Here is a 22,576-nt window from a genome sequence, read left to right on the forward strand (position 1 = left end):
AAGAGTTTTATTAAATCACAGATTTTATCGTGGCTATGGTGGTACATCTGCATTGTTTTCTACTTTAATCCTAAGGACCAAGGATGAAAGGAAACAAAGAGCTGATCAGATTTCCTAATAGTCCGAATCCTATCCAAATAAAATCTGAGTTGTCTATGCATATCCAACATGTAAAGCACCTTCTTACTGGCAGACTACGGAGAAGGAAAAAGTGGGCAAAAGAGCAAACTGATTAAGGAACAACTCATTCACCGCCTTGGGCATAAAAGGAGGATTAATACGAAGGGACATCCTGTCCTTATTAAGCACCAAGAGGAGGACAAGCAATAAGGGCTTGAAGCTCAGACACCAGTCTGGCAGAAGTAAGACAGTACAGTCTTCCATGAGCAATGTTGCAAGGAAGCTGAAGCTGCAGGCTCAAAAGGAGCCTGGTAAGTTTTTTCTAAAACAAAATTAAGATCCCAAGGAAGACAAACAGGCTTCCTGGGAGACCTAATATGAAAGATGCCTTTAAGGAACTGTTCATCTTCAAATCTAGAAGCTAAAGGAGGAGACAATGGCAGACAAGCAGAGATCGCTGATAAGTGGCCTTAACAGAGGAATACGCCAACCCAGCACTGAGCAGTTCACGCGGATACGAACGAACCAAAGGAATATCAACAGTAAGTGGATCCAGGTTACAAGAGAGACACCAAACAGAAACCCTCTTCCATTTGGATATGTGGGTTGGGTTGGGAGGGTGGCCTAATGGGTTAAAGTGTTTGCCTTACAAGCACAAGGTGCAAGGTTTGGGTCTCACAAGAGATAATTGGCTAGGCTTAAAATGGCCCACAAGGGCAGTTAGCCTAGTAGTAATCTATGAACCTATGTAGGATTTCCTAGTATTGGACTTCCTGGCCTCCAGCAGGACCCTTGGCACGTCCTAAGAAAAAAGGAGCCTGGAGTCAAAATCATATCACCCACAGTGTCAAGTGAAAAGCTGACAGATGGGGATGGATGAGAGATCCCTTGCTTTATGTGAGTAGGTTCATCCTGTGAGGTAACTTGCAATGATTGCCCTTGGCTAAATGCAGAAGAGGGAACCAAATCCATCTTGGCCAAAAGGGAGTCTCCAACAAGATTTTTGGGGGCGTCCTGTAGAATTTTGAACAGGACATTTGGAATGAAGAGAAGGGGAGGGAAAGCATAAAGAAACATCACCTTCCAAGAAAGGATGGGCATCCACCTTCCACACACCACAGGACCTGGGACACTGGCACAAAACAGAGGAAGTCGTCTGTTCAGAGGGTAGGCAAAAAGATCTACTTGAGGAGTACCTCACTGGACAATGTACAGAAACACGTCCCTGTGAAGCATCCACTTGTGGGACTGCGTTAAGGACCTACTCACAGTGTCTGCCACAATGTTTTGACCTGAGGGAATGTAAACTGCCTGAAGAGTCACTCGATACTGGCCAGCAAGATCACATACTGGGACAGCCACATGGCAAAGGTCTTGTCCCCCATTTGTTTCACACCACATCACTGTGGTGTCTGAGAGGTCTTGGGAAGAGAGAATGACTCCTTGACAAAATGGGAGAGGTCAAACCTCAGCTGATGTGCCTTTTGCAAGTTGGTGTGAGGAGTACTGGTGCACGCAACAGACTGGACATCAAGAACCATTGAACTGAATGACTGCACTACAGAACTCTCATGTAATTCTTTGCATGAGGTACCAGTGTGACTGAGGCAGCCATTAAACTTAAAGTCTGAGGATAAGTCATGCAGATCTTCTGCAGCTACCTGTTGCAGGGACAACACTATGACCCACAGGACACTGGCTATCAGAGTGTGTATCCAGGTGGCATCCAAAAGACTACCTGCTGTGCTGATGTTAGCTCTCTCTCTTTGTAAGACTGTGATCCCCAGCTGTGAGGCACGGTGGAGTAAGGAGTCCCTGCGTTAGATGAACAGATCCCTGGTTGATGGGAGTATGGACCCAATCTAAATATGGGAACACTTGGAACTCCTGCAGCCTGAGATATGCTGCTACCACTACCATGCATTTGGTGAACACCAACAAGGGCTGTGGTGAGCACAAAGGACAGTGCTCAGAACTGAAAATGATTGGCTCCTAGCTAGAAAAAGAGACATCTCCTGGACTGCCTATCTTGATATGATAGTAGGTGTCCTGAGATCCATCGAGCACATCCAGCCAACCTTCCCCAGAAGTAAAATGGAGTGAACTGTGACCACCTGGAATTCTGTCTGCCTCAAACAGACTCGAGGTGGCTTCGGTCCATGATAAACCTTAAATCCCCTGTTTTCTTTGGAACTATAAAGAACCTGGAATAAACTCTGGAACCTGACTGGTCTGGGAGGATCTGCTAGATGAACTTCTCTAGCAGCCGTTTAACTTTTGCTATTGCAGGCCCTATTTGACTGGGTGGTACATTCAGAATCCTTCTGTTTTTCTGTAGAGCAAAAACATAGGGAATAACCTAGTCGCTGGTTATCCTCTGCACCTACAAATCTTGCCCGATAGCCTGTCAGGCTTGAGGATGCAGGGAAAAGTGACTTCTAACTGCATCCAGCGTGTGACATTCAGGCAACCTTTCAGGAACACTGGTAGGCTCTTCTCAGTGAAAGGATTGTGAAGCCCCTGATCCTGTCCTCTGCCTCTGGGATTGATTAAAATTACTCCCAGTGGATCCAAAGGAGCATCCTGGCTAAATCCCTGAAATTTCATGAACCACAGCTCCCCCTCCCCTTTCTGATTCCTAGAACAAACCATTAGGGGGGGGGAGACTCCTACTGTAGACAGGGTTTTGATTTCCTGTTCACTCTTAGTGAGCGTTTCATTCATCTTAGGTCCAAACGAGGTTTAACCATCAAAAAGGGCATTAAAGGAAGTCTTGAAACCTTCTGCAGTTGCACAAGCGCATCCAGACATGTCGTTGGATACAGATGTTGGTGCCCACCGTCCTGGATGTGCCATCAGCTGTGTTGGAAAACAGATGCATGGATACGTTTGACAGACTGTAGGGTAAACAACTGGGCCACCACTGACTTCTGGATGTCCATCAGTAGGTTATCAGAGAGGGACTTGGTCAGCACCTTAGTCAAGTCCCTCTGGAAGTGTCACATGGGTGAGTGCAAAAGTTGCTCAACTGTAAGTCAGCTTCTCAAATCTATCAAAACTGTCGACTCTCTGTTAGGGGAGATGGATAGAGGTATTCTCTCCACAGAATTCCTTCATTGCTGCTACTGTAGCAACCATGGCATCCACTGGGGTTATCTTTGCTCCAGTGTATTCTAGACCTACATGCAACAAAAAACCTGTCTGGCTTGAATGGTTACAGCTCCACCACATCAGGCTCCTTCCATACCCACTGCTACTAGATCTTTAAGGTAGTCAGTGGGCAGTGCCACCAGAGATAGAACAGCCATTCCCAAATGCCTCAAGGAATACAGACCCCCTCACCTACAAGGTGCATCACATGACCAACCTCAATGTTTCATGAATTCATGAATGTCATAGCGGGTGATGTCTTCTATAGGAGATCATGGGGATCCTTCAACCTCACTGAAGTACGTCTTTAGTGAGACTCAGGAAGATTCCAAGTCGCTCTTTTGGAAAGTCCATTTCTGAAAAACCCATCCTGTATGGGCTTCTGGGGAAGGTTGTGAATCAGAGTGGGAGCTCGCATGACAAGTGCCCCCAAGGTTGAAGGAGGCAGACTGTCCCAGTCAACCAGGCTGTGCAGTTTCTGATTCTGTATCCAATGGAGATTACAATGGAGTAGAACATGGCAGAAACAGAGGCACCAAGGGGAAGGCGGATCCAAAAACTTTGGAGTTCACCCCGCTCCCCAAGCCTTTGTTCTGAGGTTTCGGCATAAATACTCATCCCAATCTGATGATACTGAAACACAGTACAAAGGATTAGTCCAGATAAAATCATTTTAGCTAGCAGATCTGGCAGACTCTCTCACCGATACCCTCCCTGTGGGAGAAATAACGACACCTTGTTGAAGTTTCCAGTAGTTTACTCAGTTAAGTAGATAGATGGACTGGGGAATGTTCTGAATCAAAATGGGAGCTCACATGGCAAGCACCCCCAAGACAGAAGGGGGCTGACTGTCCTAGTTGACTGTCCTGTGCAGATTCTGAGTCTGTATCCAAAGGAGATTAGGATGGAGCAGAGCGTGGCAGACACCCCTCTTTTCTTGATCTGCAGAGATGGACTATCTACCTACTTAAATGAAAACACTACTGGAAACTTCAACAAGGGAGGGTATCTGTTAGCTACAGTGACTATCTGGACTAATCCTTTGTACTGTGTTTCTTGCCCATTTACCCTCTGGGTCACAGGTGGAATACCACACTTGAATATTATCAGATTACAGAGGTAGTCCAGAGGACTCGAGTGGAGTCAAAGCAGACAAGACCATCTACCCTCCCCCCAACATCAATGATTTGGGGAAAGCTTCCCTCTGTGGGCTTCAGATCCAAAGGTCAGACCGGAACAGGAAAAAACAATCGAAGGGCAGATGAGAGCATACCAGGGGTCCCCGATGCGGTCGGCATTGGGAGGATCCCTAGCTGAATCTACATCTGAAAGAACCTCCGCATCATCCTGTTGACACCCGCTTCTGTAAGGCTCATCGAACTGAAGGATCTCAAAGATGAAAACACTAAAGGTGGTCAAGATGGGCACCTGTTATGCAATAAGGGGGGAGCATAGCCTAGGACTCATAACCTCTTGTGACAAAACATGGTGGGGGCATCATACAACAATCTGAAAAGTTTCTGGATCAGAATGTTTAGGCATTTTCCGTGCTGAATCTAAGGATCTGGAAAGCTGCTTCTTGAGTTTTTCCACCTTCTTTTCAGATTCCTTTTCTCTCTCTTTCTGGATTTCTCTCTTCCTTTGATGGCTTGAGTTTTTTTCTCTCTCTCTTGGCCAAAGAAGGAGCCTCTGAATAAGGAGTAAACACTCCTACTTGAGTGGGAAGAAGGCCATTTAGGACTAGCTTATCCCTATGTCCCTGAAGAGCTCTGGAACCAAAACAGGCACATGCCTTACATTTAGTATTCAAGTGTGACCCTCCCAAGCAGTAGACAAAAGGGGGGACCTGCGGTGAGATTTTGTAGCCACAGGCTAAATTTTTAAAACCGGCCTTGTCTGACATGATAGAAGCAACAGGTGCAAAGAATCCGATGTTGACAATACACCAAGGGTTAAGACCCCCCCCCCAATACCTACTCGTATGGAGACTAGAGATACAGCTAACACACCAGAAAAACAGTAAGATACTAAAATATTGCTAAAGAAAATGTCAAAGAACAGGAGGATTTTTTTTCCTTTGGTGGGATTAAGTAAAGAGCTAATAAAAGGAAATGACCATCAAGGATAGCACACAACAGCCCAAAGAAAACACTTACCTGCCTAATAAATCAGAGACCTTAAAGACTGCACTCTTTCTGGATGAAGCAGCAAAGTGGTATTCTGGGAAACAGGGGGAACTATGGATAGGGAAGGAGTCATACCTGGATCTAAAGCTTCTGAAAAGTGCCAAAGTTGGATCCGATAACCCAAAAGGTCAAATTGGACGAAAACAGACATCGGATCCACATTTAACATGTGCCAACCCTGTAAGCTACTTATGGTTCTCTCAAAGACACGCTAGAAATTAGACCATCTTTTCAGAGCCTTTACAAACAGTTTAGCCAGAGTTTTACAGAGATAGTTGTATTACTTTTGTAAGTGATGATAAAAAAAAAATGTGAATAAGCTCTTGGGACAAAGAAATCTGAAATTCCTGAAAAGAATGATGAGAGCGGGCTCCATGGCATAAAGAGATGAAACCTGAACTATGCCCCAGACAAGACAAGCTCAATTACTTGTACTGAAGCTCAAGAGGTTAGGTAGGATGGGTGTGAGCTACTGACGCCAACACTGGAGGAGGGGCTTCAGCTTGCTACACTGATCACACATAAGAGGACAGGTGGACTGCCTACAGCAATGAACCTAACCATCCAATGATGCACAGCTGCATAAGTGTGGCAGCATACATTCACCTTCTGCAAGCAGCAATTGTGAAGCTTGCAAGCCATCACAGGAAAAGTTCTGGTAGGGATAAGTCCAGTCTCTATTGCAGAGATGACTGCTCACACACCTCGTTTGCTCAGCTGTTGTTCTGGAGAAAGGAATGCTGCCACAGAGCTGCTCTTGTTGGGAAACAGATGGGTCAACTAAGAAGTCGAGAGGGTAGGCCTAGATGGTCAGTGAGGAGTTGGAACTAAATGAACGAGAAGGAGCAATGCCAGGAAATGCAATGGGTTACGTGCATTAATCTTTGGCAAGCGAGCATCTACTTTTTTTGGGGGTGGGGGCGGGGATTTAGTATTTTACCTCAAGTGATATCTTCTGACAAGTCAGAAGAGGTCGTCTGTCCCTAAAGCAGGATGAAAAGGAGATGCAATATGGCCTGTACATGCCCAGCACTACAGACTCGACAATGTTCGAAGGGCCAGGAAAGGAAAAGGACAGCAAAAAAAACATCCGGAGGAAAGTTTTGCAATTATGCAACACACTTTGGGTTAATTCAGAAATGTCAGTATAGAACAAAACAAGTAGTACCAAACGTCCATGGAATTCATGTCCAAGCTCTGGACTGCAGGATCGGGAAGCAGCTCTCTCAGAATAAAAGTTGGTAGAAAAATGGGCACCTGTCTCACATTTAAGCCCTAGAACGCACCCACAAAGTCATCTCACATTCAAGCCCTAGAGCGCACCCACAAAGTCATCTCACATTCAAGCCCTGGAGCGCACCCACAAAGTCATCTCACATTCAAGCCCTGGAGCGCAACCACAAAGTCATCCCACATTCAAGCCCTAGAGCGCATCCCACAAATTCATCTCACATTCAAGCCCTAGAGCGCATCCCACAAAGTCATCTCACATTCAAGCCCTAGAGCGCACCCACAAAGTCAGTAAATCAGCCAGCAAAGAAATGGCAGAAACACAAGGGAGTCTTTGAGCCAAAACATGTAACAGAACTAATTTTAAGTCACACACTAAGGAACGATTTCTTCATCTTCATCAAGTGCCATTTTGACAACATGAATTCAAACTGAATTAATCTGTCCCGCAATTCCCATAACCTCCTGCTGGGACAGCAGGCTGCAATGATGAAAAAAAAAAAAAAGAAGTTCCAGCTGATTTACAAAGGAACTCTCCTTGGCGAGTAAATGACTGGACTTGTCTGTTCTCTGAGGGTGGTGGCTGTGCACATCATGACGTACCATCATGTGTATACAGATCCTAATTGAATACATTTTCTCAAATCAATAACTACGAAGATCTGAAACCTAACTTCCTGACAAGTAATAAACCAGTACAGTCAGGCCCTGTGGCACACAGGGATAAAAAACCTGCTTTGCCAAACTATGTATGTGGAAACATGCACCATAACAGTGAAGTTATGGCAGGTCCTTGCGTGTGTTTACACACGCCAGCTACAGGGAAGAGGTTAGGATCAGAAAAAAATCTCTAACGCTGCTTGGATGGCAACAGCACTGTAAATGGTTCTCACCCTAGTGATGATTAAAAACATGTATAAGGTACTGTGTTGATGTGGACAGATCAAGTCCCAACTACAGCTCAGGGTTATGTTATTTGCTCAGGCATCTGAGGGGGCTCATCTAGGTGTCCTTTCTGGGGAGAAAGGGAGACATGGTTCAGAGAGGAGTAGCCCTCAGATGTAACAAGCAAATGTAGGACAGTGGGAGAATCAAGGGGCAAGTCAAAAGTGAAAAAATGCCCATGTGGAACCAGTCAGCAGCCTGACCTCTCCCAGGACACCCTGTGGTTCCAAGCTGGCCTCAGCTTTAAAATAGAAACAGTCGGGGGGCTATAAAACAATCTGGCAGATGCAATGATTGATGGGAGCACTAGGGTAAAGCCGGAAGAATGAAACAGAAGGGGGGAAAATGTGCAAGAATACAATGAAGACCTGAAAGTAAATACTTCCCTGACTTACAGGGAACACCAAAAGACAATGCTGGTTGGTAGAGCTCCACACACAAAAATTCTGTCCCCATCAAAGAGGGTCTCCTAACACAGCAACTTACACAGGGTAAGAGCATCTATTAGATCTAACATCAGGAACCCTTCCTTAAAGGCAATGCATGAACTGAAACGCAATAGAATACATCTGGCTGAAAGGAAATGGAGGACAGCACAAATATCAATATCAGACAGCTGATGTCCAAAGAATGAAGGTATCAAAAAGGTCCAACTTCTTCAGTAGAACCGAGACAATAATGCTAGATGAAAGTGTAAACCAAGGACCAGTTAGCCAAGGCACAGACATTTTGCAATAAAGATGCTCACAAAGCAAACATTGGAAGTAGCCACACCTCTCAAAATACAGAGATCTGCCTGAATGAAAAAGATGTTAAGTTGGGAATCCACATGAGAAAGACTTGCATAGTGACTTCACTCTTGGAAGGGTAGTATTGAAGGACACAAAGAGCTGCACAGTAATCCTAAACTCACGTACCTGCTTCAGACAAAACCAGAGCTGGTGGTGTACAAAAGAGGAACTCTCCAACAGTGTTATAGCAAAGAAACATGAATGGGACTGGTGCAGGAGTAATTAACCACTTTTAGGAAGAAGCGTGGGTTAGTTCTACGAGCATTATCCACAAATACTATGAAGTGTGATAACACTGACACTGGAGAGCTAAACAATGTAGAAAAACTGTAAAGGATGGAGCCCTTTCCTGACTGGTCATTGGGGTTTGAGTAATGATCCTAGCAGTGAAGTGCCACGTAGAAGGGAGAGAAGTGAAGCATGATCTGCACACCTCTCTCATGCTTGAGTTAAAGAGGGGTGTGAGACTGCTTGCTGGCAACACACCTTGTGGAAGTGAGGACAACCACATGGATCAGCTCACTGTACACCCTCAATCAGCTCCAGAAGCACAGCATGTGTGTGGAATGTTGGGGCACAAAAGCAGCCCCCCAAAAATAAACACTTTATGGCTGTCTAAATGATGACCCCCTCCAGGTCAACCCTTGCCCAGGTGATGGGGAATGAATGGGCCTATTGGTTAGCAGGAAGTAGATGGCATAGAGGCAGAGGTGGGAAAGACAGTGAAAAATAATGTTAAAAGACTAATCACAGAACTAGCTTTTGGACAGTGTAGCATTAACTGTGTCCTCCTTTAGGTTTTTTTGCAACAGCATACAATTTCATTTAACTGGTTAGTTCTAGTCATGTGAAATCTTCAAAATGCACTTGAAATGAACATACAAAATCAAAGTACAAAACATATGCCCTAAACATATTTGTTTAAATAGAAAATTATAAAAGTTAATCAAAATGTTCAAACGAGTCTTATTGACAATTCAAACCTTGCCAGTACCCTCTTTCAGGCCACATCTCCTTTCTCCAAAATGGCCATAACAGGAAGTCCCAGAGTAAACTTGTGGATACTCATCCATTTAGTTATCTAGGTTATGTTTAAAGGAAATAGCAAGTCACACTGCCTAACATTTAAGGGAAAGTTATTCCAGAGTTTAGGGAGGTACTGGATTCCTTCCCACATGCTTTAACTCTGAAGAGTTAGGTCTACAATCCTAGTATTGTTGGAAATACTGGTCTTTTGGAGAGACAGAAGGTCCAGGACAACCAGGCTTCTAATAGTAAGGAAAGTGAGAAATCTTCCTTCAACAGTCTAAGACACCAATTATATGGCTAGAGCTTCCAGTCACTCTTGGCAGCTCAGGGACTTTAAGCCTCTGAATGTTTTTGTTAAGAACCTCTGAAGTCTTTCTAAATGTCTGACATGCTTAGACAGATTCATCCTGCAGGGGACCATGGTACTAGATTACTGGTCTAATCAATGCTGATAAAAGGGATTGATTACCTTTTCACACCATTATATTCCTTTTGCAATTAACTGTATTAAAGAAAATGATTTCTTGACAATCACTGCCACACGATGCTCAAAAGAAAATGACCTATCAACTGAAGTGATCATGTCCTTGACTCGACTCCACTGTCATTCTGTAGTGGTGTGCTGTGACGCGACTCCATTGTCATTCTGTAGTGGTGTGCTGTGACGCGACTCCATTGTCATTCTGTAGTGAAGTGTTGTCAAAATATAAAGAGAGGCTGTCTATAGACAGTGATACTACACTTTTCAGCATTCAGTTTGAGCCCATTTTTAGTACATTTACTAAGGAGAATTCACACTGGAGGTTTGAATCCCAGAGAATGATTTAATGTGTGTGTGTCTGTGGGGGTGGGGGGTATGGCATAATGGCTTTGATTCTGACCTTGAGTTACTGGCTAGGCTTAAAATAGCCCTTCAGGGCAGTTAGCCTAATATTCACATATGAACGTATAATGCCCTAGAATGCAGTTATCTGCTAAGTTTTTTATCTAGAGGCCTTTGGTCTCTGCTTGAAGATCTGGGATATAAATGCCAAAAAACAGCAGTCCCAGGACTGAGCCATGAGGGACACTGCTAGTTTCGCACTATTATGAGGCAGCTACACTCTGTACTGTGTGGTTCTGTCTTTCAGCTAGCTTGCTACTTGCCTTACCAAATATGGATAGATGTTTAAAGCATTTCATTTGGAATGGTGTTTAAGGCCTCAGTCAGTTCAATATGTACCATGTGTACTGCACGGCCACCATCTACAGCCTCCATAACCCTTTCATTTGGAATGGTGTTTAAGGTCATGGTCAGTTCAAGATGTACCACACGTGTATTGCATGGACACCATCTACAGCCTCCATAACCCACTTCATTTGGAACGGTGTTTAAGGCGCCTCGGTCAGTTCAAGATGTACCACGCGTACTGCATGGCCACCATCTACATCCTCCATAACCCTTTCACAGATGTTTGTCAGACTCAGACAGGATTTACCCTTCAAGCTAAGCTGTTGGGGTTTGTGTAATATGACTCTTGAAATTGTAGTTTATTAGCTCAGTTTCAGTATGTCACATGGTTTTGCATAAGAGGCTTGTAAGGCTGACAAGTTTACAATTACTTGGGTTTGTTTTAGGGCTACCCTTCTGGAAGTGTACCACCTCTGCAATGTGTCACTTATCAGGGACAAAACCAGTAGCTAAACTTAGGTTAAACAGTTTAAGGAGTGGACCCGCAAGGGCATATTTAACAGGTACCCATTTGAAATGTCGGGACCCACTACAGCAAGTCCTAGAATATAGAAACTGAATGGCTGAAAGACTGGACTTGCATATACTGAAGTCAGACATGGCAATCTTGGAGTTGGTATATACAAGTGTGGGGGGTGTGCCCCAAACCCCCAGTGCAAAAAAGTTTAAAGGTTTAAAGGAGAAGAGTGATTTTTTTGAGTTTTGCTTCTGTGTTTTCGGGCTATTTTTTTGGGCTTTTTGGCACTTCGAGTGCTGACATTTCAACAGGAAGCTTATTTAACACTTAATTAACCAGAGTGTCTCTTTGGTCTTACTGAGTTATGTTTGGTCTTGGTTAATACTTTCAGTAAAAGATCTTTTTAAAGGATTCAGATATTTCAGGGCTTTGGATACAAGCATAGATCTTAACTGTCCAGATTTTTGCCTCATATTTTGGTCCATTCCTTAAAACAACGGAGGCTTTCTGAAAAAAAAAATCAATGGGGATTTAAAGTCACCAAGTAATAACAGAAATTTGAGTTTCTGACTTCAAACCCTTCAGAAAATGCAATCTAATGCAAAGGCTGTTATAACCTTTTGACTTTTTATAACAGCAATATATAAAGTTTGTCCCTATTTTTGAACCTTCCCCCATTACATTTGACTTTGTCCAGATTTCTTGTGCTAAGAGGTTGAGAGGTGTGGATAGAAGTCTTGCGGATGAAGCTGGCAGAATTTGCTTGCATTATACTGGCTATGTCTATTGGGTCAAAATAGCAGTCCCTAGTCAGAGCAATGTTCTACCCTGGAGGCCATATCCACCAATGGTAGTGAGCCTTATCTGCCACCTGGACTTGCATAACATGTCATTCTTATAATCCTGCCCCCCCCAAATCAGAAGAATGTCCGAATGTGTGTGGTGGCTCACAGCCAGCTGTGAAGTACATCATCCTCTGACATCCACACATTGCAACAAAGTCTGTACAAATAAAAAAAAACAGACTTATGCAGCAGGGTCTGGACATGAACCTAACATTATGTCATCCCCAGGCCACCAATGCCATTACTTATTAGACCCTTTCCCAGAGCAGGATGGACCAGCACTAGATCTAGATAACATTCAGGTCAGTGCCTATGAAAGTTATTCTCAGCAAATGAAAAAACAAAACCACAAACAAAACGCTAGTAGCCACTCAAACTGGAACAGCAGTAATGAATAAACAGTTGTATATATCAATGAAGAAACTTTCAAAGATGTAAATGCAGCTACTGAAGAATAAATCGCTGCCCACAAGACTATATTTAAGTCTTTTATTAAAACAAATGTTAAGCGCTTTCACTCGTATCCACGAGCTTCATCAGAACAAACAGACTTAATTCTTTTACAGCTTTTTAAATATTTGTGCTTTAGCGCCAAACTGACGTAATCTTAAAGCAACAGTGAATGAATTAACTCTGCAAGACATACATAACGTTTAAAAATCATGTTAAAAATATGTAAAAAGATTTCACTCTCTGGTCATATAAGAATGCAAAATATATTTGAAATATTTGATGTATGTATAACTATTTGTAAAACATGATTCAATATTGAATAAAAATCAGAACTATTTGGTAACATTGCATAAATAAATGCATTAAATATACAATTGATGAGGCAAACATCTAAAGAAAATATGTACAAAAATGTGTACAAAAATGTGTACAGAAGTGATGTTAATGCATTCATCTTTTTATCATTAATAGGGGTTTCACTGTAATATAATCATTAATGCCAGGCAAGGTCATCGCATCAGTGTACAATTGCCACCAATATTCTTTATAGGCTAAAATGTTTTTTATATTTCCACCTCTAGAGTTTGCTTTAATAGTCTCCAGTATAGCAAACTTAAAAGAATGTTCATTACCTGCCTTACTGATGTGTTTATATAAAGCATTTTTTATGTCCTTGGTTTTTATGCTATATAAGTGCGAGTAAATCCTTTTTCTGAATTGTCTTTTTGTTCTGCCTATATAATAGGCAGGACAGATATTACACATTTGGCAATGTATACTAGCATGCTGGTTTTACAATTTCCTTGTTTAGTTCTAATTGTGGTGTTGTTAACATTGTCTAAAATAAAAGAACTCTCTTCACATATAACATTGCACTGGCTGCAGGCCCCGCATTTACTAGTATGTGTGTCCTTCCTAATATGCATCTTGCACCCATTTTCTAAAATATTCTTCAGATTCCTGCCCATTTTATAAACAAAGTTAGGCTTAGGTCCCAAGATGTTCTGAATGTCTTGGTCCGAAAAAAATATCTGCCAATTTTTTGTCAAGATATTCTTTACTAAAATGGGAAAAAGGTCTAAATTCAATAATGCAGGCTCGATTAAATGTGAAATCACTTCCTTTCTTTGTAATGCTATTTTTGTCTATAGAGGCCTCAATATTTCCACTGTTTTGCCCCAAAAGTGGCTTATACTTAGATCCCCATTCATTTAAAACATATATCCCCAGTGTCCTTCATCATTTGCTCATCATATCCCCTTTCTCTAAATAAACTCATAATAAATTTAACTTCGTCCACAGTGTCCTGTCGGTCCGAAGTCATTCTAATGGCTCAAATTAGTTGCCCTTTGAATATATTATATTTAAGTTTCTTGGGGTGATTGCTGTTATAATCTAAATATGAGTTGGTGAAGGTGGCTTTCCTATTAATCTTAGATTTAAATCCATCACCTTCACGAGAAATGAAAGTGTCTAAGTAGGCCACACCTATATTGTTACACAACAGGATGGAGTGGTTTGCGAATATAATAATTTTAAAATTTTTAATTACAGCAATTTGCAATTGGAGACTACTCACTTTACATTGTTATCAAAGGGCATGAAATCTGTCCCGACTACTAATTTCAATTTGGTAGACTGCCTTAGTGAATTGAAATTATACACCAGAAAGTTAAATTTAGCCTTTCTGTTTAAACAGAACACGATCCAGCAAGGACAGAATAGCAAATTAAAGAAAAAAAGTTGCTTCATCCCTAGCAGCAACTTATATGTACAGAATTTTGAAAAAAAGACTTCTAGGGACATATATGAACTTAAGAAAGTTTCAAGGACTAAGATTAGAAGAAATTTAACCTATGACGAACGCAAACTTTTAGATGAGTTGAGAACTGACAACAGCATTCGTATCATGAAACCTGATAAGGGAGGAGGCATGGTGTTTTTTGATGCCTTCTCATACAGTACTATCATTCATGATATATTGCACAACTCAGGTAATTATACCGTGACATCTTTGAATGAAGTTCACATAGCATACAGAAGAATAGACATGTTCCTAGAAGATTTCCTCTTAGAACAAAGAATTAGTGAAGAACTATACAACTTCATGAAAGTGGAAGATCCTATATTGGCCACAATTGTAGGCATTCCTAAAATTCACAAGGACATTTCTAATCCGCCATTTCGTCCTATAATTTCAGGAAGCAAATCTAAAACTTTCCCTATGGGAGTTGCAATTGACACCTTACTCAAGCCTTTTTATTCTGACATTTCATTAAAGATTCCTGGGAATTTTTAAAAAATTTCCCAGTAAATGTCAACTGTCAAGAATTATTGTTTACATCAGTGGATGTCATAGATTTATTTTCAAGTATTCCTTTAACACAGGGTATTACTGCATTCACCAACAGTTTGAGAAAACATACTACTATGAGTTGGGACAAGATTAGTTTACTAGTAGAACTTACTAGTATTGTACTAGAACACAACTATATTTATTTTGAAGGGGAGATCTTCAGGCAGACCAGAGGGGTGGCTATGGGGGCAGCTTGTGCCCCCATTTTTGCCAACCTGGTCTTACTTGATTGGGAGGAGAAAACTATTTTTAACAGTAGCTATTACGGGAATATTATTACTCCCGATAGCTTGATGATATCTATATCTTGTGGAAAGGGGATACTTACTCTTTCACTTCTTTTGTTCAATATCTAAACAACAGTAGTGATTTCTTAAAATTTACATATGAGTGTAACAATATAGGTGTGGCCTACTTAGACACTTTAATTTCTCGTGAAGGTGTTAGATTTAAATCTAAGATTAATAGGAAAGCCACCTTCACCAACTCATATTTAGATTATAACAGCAATCATCCCAAGAAACTTAAATATAATATATTCAAAGGGCAACTAATTCGAGCCATTAGAATGACTTCGGACCGACAGGACACTGTGGACGAAGTTAAATTTATTATGAGTTTATTTAGAGAAAGGGGATATGATGAGCAAATGATGAAGGACACTGGGACATATGTTTTAAATGAATGGGGATCTAAATATAAGCCACTTTTGGGGCAAAACAGTGGAAATTCTGAGGCCTCTATAAACAGAAATAGCATTACAAAGAAAGGAAGGGATTTTACATTTAACCGAGCCTGCATTATTGAATTTGGACCTTTTTCCCATTTAGTAAAGAACATCTTGACAAAAAATTGGCAGATATTTTTTTCGGACCAAGACATTCAGAATACATTGGGACTTAAGCCTAGCTTTGTTTATAAAATGGGCAGGAATCTGAAGAATATTTTAGAAAATGGGTGCAAGATGCATATTAGGAAGGACACACATACTAGTAAATGCGGGGCCTGCAGCCAGTGCAATGTTATATGTGAAGAGAGTTCTTTTATTTTAGACCATGTTAACACAATTAGACCTAAACAAGGAAATTGTAAAACCAGCATGCTAGTATACATTGCCAAATGTAATATCTGTCCTGCCTATTATATAGGCAGAACAGAAAGACAATTCAGAAAAAGGATTTACTCGCACTTATATAGCATAAAAACCAAGGACATAAAAATGCTTTATATAAACATCAGTAAGGCAGGTAATGAACATTCTTTTAAGTTTGCTATACTGGAAACTGTTAAAGCAAACTCTAGAGGTGGAAATATAAAAAACATTTTAGCCTATAAAGAATATTGGTGGCAATTGTACACTGATGCGATGACCTTGCCTGGCATTAATGATTATATTACAGTGAAACCCCTACTAATGATAAAAAGATGAATGCATTAACATCACTTCTGTACACATTTTTGTACACATATTTTTGTACATATTTTCTTTAGATGTTTGCCTCATCAATTGTATATTTAATGCATTTATTTATGCAATGTTACCAAATAGTTCTGATTTTTATTCAATATTGAATCATGTTTTTACAAATAGTTATACATACATCAAATATTTCAAATATATTTTGCATTCTTATATGACCAGAGAGTGAAATCTTTTTACATATTTTTAACATGATTTTTAAACATTATGTATGTCTTGCAGAGTTAATTCATTCACTGTTGCTTTAAGATTACGTCAGTTTGGTGCTAAAGCACAAATATTTAAAAAGCTGTAAAAGAATTAAGTCTGTTTGTTCTGATGAAGCTCGTGGATACGAGTGAAAGCGCTTAACATTTGTTTTAATAAAAGACTTAAATATAGTCTTGTGGGCAGCGATTTATTCTTCAGTAGCTGCATTTACATCTTTGAATGTTTCTTCATTGATATATACAACTGTTTATTCATTACTGCTGTTCCAGTTTATGAGTGGCTACTAGCGTTTTGTTTGTGGTTTCGTTTTTTCATTCTCAGCAAAGGAGACAGTGAGGACTTTAGCAATTTATCACCCCCCCCCCCAAAAAAAAACACCAATCCACGGGAGCACCTATGGCAGGAAACAATTACAGAAGTCCATGGTCCAAGACATCAGGATAATTAGTACACACGAATGCTCTTCTCTTTCAAGGCTTCAGCCACAATGACCAATACGTTGTTAAATAATCAAAGTGGTGATGAAAGTGCAATTAATGATCAACCAGACAAAATCAGAGGAAGGAACCACCTGTGTGTGAAACACACAGAATGATGCATGTTATGGGCCAAACCGCAGTCGCTATACATAACAGAACTATCTAGGTACCCTACAGCAGCAGGGGCAGGACTCCCTGCAGTCACCATTCAGAAATGGCACACAGTCGCAGCGATCCATAAAAGCAAAGAAAACATCTGTTTCACTCAAGTATATGGATGGAGAGAGGAATATGGGGACAATCTCCTTAACAAGATACTGCTAATAACAACAAAACACAAAGTTCCACCTTCAAAATGAGGGGCATTTCACCTAATTTATACCTTAGGTTTTGGAAGATGGTCACAAACATGTAGAAAAAGGGTCCCCAATTTCTTGACAAATATAAATGACTTACAAACAAAAAATAGACTGCAGTGACAAAAGCAGTGCAGAACATCATCTACAAAAGTCGTCCTCATAGACTGCAGTGACAAAAGCAGTGCAGAACATCATCTACAAAAGTCGTCCTCATAGACTGCAGTGACAAAAGCAGTGCAGAACATCTACAAAAGTCGTCCTCAGACTGCAGTGACAAAAGCAGTGTAGAACATCATCTACAAAAGTCCTCAGACTGCAGTGACAAAAGCAGTGCAGAACATCTACAAAAGTCGTCCTCATAGACTGCAGTGACAAAAGCAGTGCAGATCTACAAAAGTCGTCCTCACAGACTGCAGTGACAAAAGCAGTGCAGAACATCTACAAAAGTCGTCCTCATAGACTGCAGTGACAAAAGCAGTGCAGATCATCATCTACAAAAGTCGTCCTCAGACTGCAGTGACAAAAGCAGTGCAGAACATCAATTACAAAAGTCGTCCTCAGACTGCAGTGACAAAAGCAGTGCAGAACATCATCTACAAAAGTCGTCCTCATAGACTGCAGTGACAAAAGCAGTGCAGAACATCATCTACAAAAGTCGTCCTCATAGACTGCAGTGACAAAAGCAGTGCAGAACATCATCTGCAAAAGTCGTCCTCAATACACGTTCACATCAATGTTTGACCAATGGGGAAAAACTATTCATTCTTTTAAACAAATGAGTAGCGCAAAAACAGACAAGCACAGCACTGCAAGTAAAAGTTACTCAGCACAAAGCTAAAAAGTAGAGAAGAGAGGTAGTTAAGGAACATCTTTTAGACGGTTTCATTAAGAAATTGATACTGAACATGTTTTGCCACAAACTATATTCCTGGAGCTCCAACTTAAAATGCACCGGGGTATGTAAAGAAACAAAATGACTTCAATGGCAGGGGTATTCTTATGTTTGTCTATCTTACTGTTCAATATTTTCCAATTTTTAATCTTCGCTGGCTTGGATACAGTTTAAAAATGGCACCCTGAACTTACAGTGTGAAATCAACAACATGAATTTGCAAATGGTTAAGTTAAAAAAAAAATCTACTCACTTTGGAAAAGTCCATGAAATTGCTCGGCACAGGCTGATGGAACGCATTTGATGGTGCTACAATTCCAGTATCATCTCGTTCTAATGGCTGATGCTGAGAAAAAGCAGCCGGGTCGCTTACTTGTTGGTGTACTAGATGGTTTCCCATAACGGGCTGGGACCAACCGGAAAGACCCTCTGGAAATGAGCATTTTATTTCATTATTATACACAAACGTCTCGACATTACAATGTCTTTAAAATTGTGTGTAAAATCTAACTTGCACATCAATATTCTTAACCACACCAGCTGAAATCCACATTTTTGTGAGATGGAGGCAATTCGTGTGCTTGGATATGGTAATATTTCAACAATTCTGCAATGACATGCACCAAATTTGTTTTAAAACAGATAATCTAATGTTACGAACACAACTTTTACAGCAACACTTCATTACCTTCAACAGCAGTTTTATGAACAGACATAGTTTAACTGTCTGTTATGTTTTTTTTTTAATGCTGATCTCAGTCTCCCTCCGTCCTGGTTTCTCATGTGCCCTTGATTATCCAAGACTGGCTTCCCCTTAGACAATCAAGGGCAGTAACTGCAATTCTTGGAAATGAGAACATTTAATTGCAATTATGGGGAAATATATGTACCAAGTCTGAAACGTACAACCTGTATCAAAACAGATCACATCAAACGATTGTCTCAGGCTCTAGAAATCACAACAAAACTATTTCAGGTAGGGTTAGGGCCTTGACTTCATCTATGGCCTTTTGGAAAGAGTTAGATTCTAGAAGCACTGCAGAAGCAACAAGTCCTCTACACAAACATTTACAAGGCATTACAAAAGTTTTCTCTCTTCTCTAGGTCAGATCAGTCTTTTGTCTAAGGGGGCTCCTTGACCCTTCCTCTGTCACCACCCAAATATAGTAAGCTAGGGTAATGTACCCATATGGTTAAGGCTACTACAGCAGTATCAATATGATGAACACAGTACAGTTGTGTAAAGTAAACTTACCACAACAGAAGTTCAAATGGTCACTGCTGTGGTAACTGCACCCGCCTTCCACCCCCCTTGTTTTTTTGGTGTGTTTACAGCAGGATGTGAATACCTATTTTTTGTCATAGCACTGTCCTTTCAGAATCCAGCCGCCCTCTCCCTGCTGGCATGAAAGCTCTGATGGGCTTGGCTCCCAAACCTGGCACTTTAGTCAGCTTGAGCCAATTGACTGTTCATGTAGAAGGTGGGCTAAAGCTTTGGAAGCTGGAGGACTTACATCCTTGGCAGGACACAACCCATATATCTAAATTACTGCAGAAGTAATCAATATGATGAACATCTACTATAACATGGAAAATTCCCAATTTTCTATGAATCAGTGAGATCTTGGATTCAAGCACATGCGAGGAGGATGCAATACCACATCCACATAATGGGGGGGGGGGGGGAATTGTTCCACTGCAAAAAACTTTGTTAATGTGCAACAGCAACTTGCACAGTTCACTCTTACTTTTTGTGAAATGCACATGAAGTTTCCTATTGAGTTTTGAAGTCCTAATAGGATGCTTCTACAATTCAAAAAGTCCCCTAACACTCCTTAGTTGAAATTAAGCCTACTAGGTGGACCATCTGCTTTCATAGATAGCACATTCTAGGCATGTACTAGCTGCAAAAGAAGTAGATGGTGATAGCTAGAATGACTAGGAACTCAACAGTGAATACGCCATGCGTACTAGACTCCATTTCTAATGTGGAGAGAGAAACGATGAGATAAACTGGGCAGTTGTTTTTGGCATCATGCCAATCCCTCAGCAACTTGGCACAGCCCCTGGCTCTGACCAGGTATCTTAACAGCACAATGCTCATCCTGACCTACTGACAGAAGTTCATTGTCAGATTCACAGCAATTGTCTGTGCTACCAGACCAGCTCAGTCCAAGCTGCCTTCAGAGAAAGGACTGTAATCCATATTTTACAATTGCAATCTAGGCTTTGATAAAGTAAAACTGCTGTCAGTAAGGCAAGCAAAACAGATCCAAACAGATGAATAAAACTTAATTCAAACGAGCAGAAACGCCTCAGCATATCTAACAGCAAGTTCAAAGACTAGCACAGGGATGGGGTTTCCTAGTTAAGTGAACTGCTCACTACATCTGCAGACGCCAAAATCAGCTGCATACTTATAAATGGGAGGTATTAAAACAGTAGATGTCACTTTAAAGCAGGCCAGACACGACACTCGTTGATGCTATCCCTCCACAACTTAAATGAGGTTGCAACCTTTCTAATGCCTGAAGTGAGGCATTTCTTAAAGTAACAAGAGAGTTTGTAGGCCAAACCATATCCACAACCACTGTTAATGCAGTAGACATTTACTTTTTTGCCAAAATAAAAGCTGCATATAGGATGAGTTACTTCGATTACTTTATATACTATAAAGGTTGAGGGGAAATGTGTGCCTAGCATACGAGGCACTGTTGGGCTCCAGTCTGATGGACCTCCCACATATCTGTAAAGAAAAAAAAATAGCATCAGAATTACCTGATCTAAAGACTTAAAACTTGCCTGTGGTATAAACAGGACCTGCTGGACAGACATGTATGTATCGTAGACACTACCTGTTCTCTGGAACATGTTCCTCCCTAACCCAATTCAAGTGTAAACTGGACAACTGAAACAGGAACAGGAAATTCATACATGGTTTGGTACCTGTGTCTATAATGTACACAGGAAGCCTGTAAATGGTTCATCTCCCGGGCACCTGCTTGTAAATGTTTCACCTTCCAAGCCCCTGCTTACACTGATCAAGGGTAGTAGAACTTGTCAAAGATTTGAAAATATGGCTAGGTTTAAAAAGGCCCAAATGGTCTTACCCTGGCATACACTAATAAAAGTTTCAGATACAAGTGTGTTTTGCACAGGAAACCTAAAAATATTTTCCCCTAAAATTTGAGAACGTTTGACAATTGTGCCTTATACAAAAATAAGAAAAATGGCAAACAGGGACAGTCTTGCTTAAAAGGGGCCAGGTTGTAGCCTTAGACTTAAAATGCCTATTAAAACCTGTAGCTACTCACTCAGGTCGCAGAACAAGATCCTACTCTTATGACACCTTTATCTAACCTGAAAAGGCTTTTCCAAGACTACTTCCCGTATGGTAGACTTAACTACTGGCTAAAATTACAAGTGCATGGATCGTGCTATCCTCCAAAAAAAAAAAAAAAAAAAAGGAAGCCAATCTGGTGGTCCCCTGCCATAAACAAACTCTACAACAGAAGGAAAAAACTGCTGCAAAACAGAGTAAAATCCCATGAGTGGAGGAGCTCCCTGGTCAGCCTCAGTAAGAAGGTGAGAACCCTTATAAGATCCTCTAAAGCTAGCTACGAAAAAAAATCGCCACTAATTCTATGGGCAACCACAAAGCATTTTATAGCTATGTCACAATGGCAACACCCAGATCTGCTCTGAGTTACAGCACAACGGCACGAAAATTACAGAACCAACTGATTGCCAACATCCTGGCAGATAGGTTCAATGCGAACTTTACCTCCCTCTCTCCCCCTAAAGGGCCTATATTTACACAGGAAGAATGCAGAGTCCCTGTAATCACATCTATGCAGGTAAAAGCTGCACACACTAAAACCAAAAAAGACAGCATCCATGGGACCAGACAACATCCCAGGCTGCGTATTACACAAACCTCAGAACGAACTGGCTCCACACCTAAGTACCATGTTCATAGTCTCACGTGAGGCTTTGTGCCCACAGAATGGTGCACAGCAAAAGTTATCCCACTCCACGAAGGGGAGAGCCACCACTGATCCTGGGAACTATTACCCTATTAGCCTGACAAGCCTGGTCTGCAAGGCCATGGAACGTATCATCATGGAACTCATAAACAAAGACATTTGTAACCTCCCAAACTCTGAAAACCATCCAGTTTGGGTTTGTGAAAGGCAAATCATGCCTTTTGAACCTGGTCGAATTCTTTGAGGCAGTCACCAAAGCCATAGACGAGGGCAAGGTGGTTCACACAGCCTATCTTGATCTCGCCAAGGCTTTTGACACCATCCCCCATTCTGTAATTATAGAGAAACTCACTAAACTAGGTATAAATCCCTACGTC

The 22,576-nt window shown here is 41.2% G+C and overlaps 1 protein-coding gene across 1 annotated transcript in view; it reads right to left on the minus strand.

Annotated features, from left to right (window-relative positions):
* Positions 1 to 22,576, minus strand: part of LOC122799695 (ankyrin repeat and KH domain-containing protein 1-like) — a gene marked incomplete in the record, with an annotated part of 3,928,199 nt that overhangs the window by 60,171 nt on the left and 3,845,452 nt on the right. The window contains 1 exon segment of the mRNA XM_044068930.1: positions 18,467 to 18,642. Within this exon segment, the coding sequence (XP_043924865.1) occupies positions 18,467 to 18,642 (176 nt within the window).

This window comes from Protopterus annectens, chromosome 4.part0, assembly GCF_019279795.1.
Source record: "Protopterus annectens isolate FY-2018-M chromosome 4.part0, PAN1.0, whole genome shotgun sequence".
NCBI lineage: Eukaryota > Metazoa > Chordata > Ceratodontiformes > Protopteridae > Protopterus > Protopterus annectens.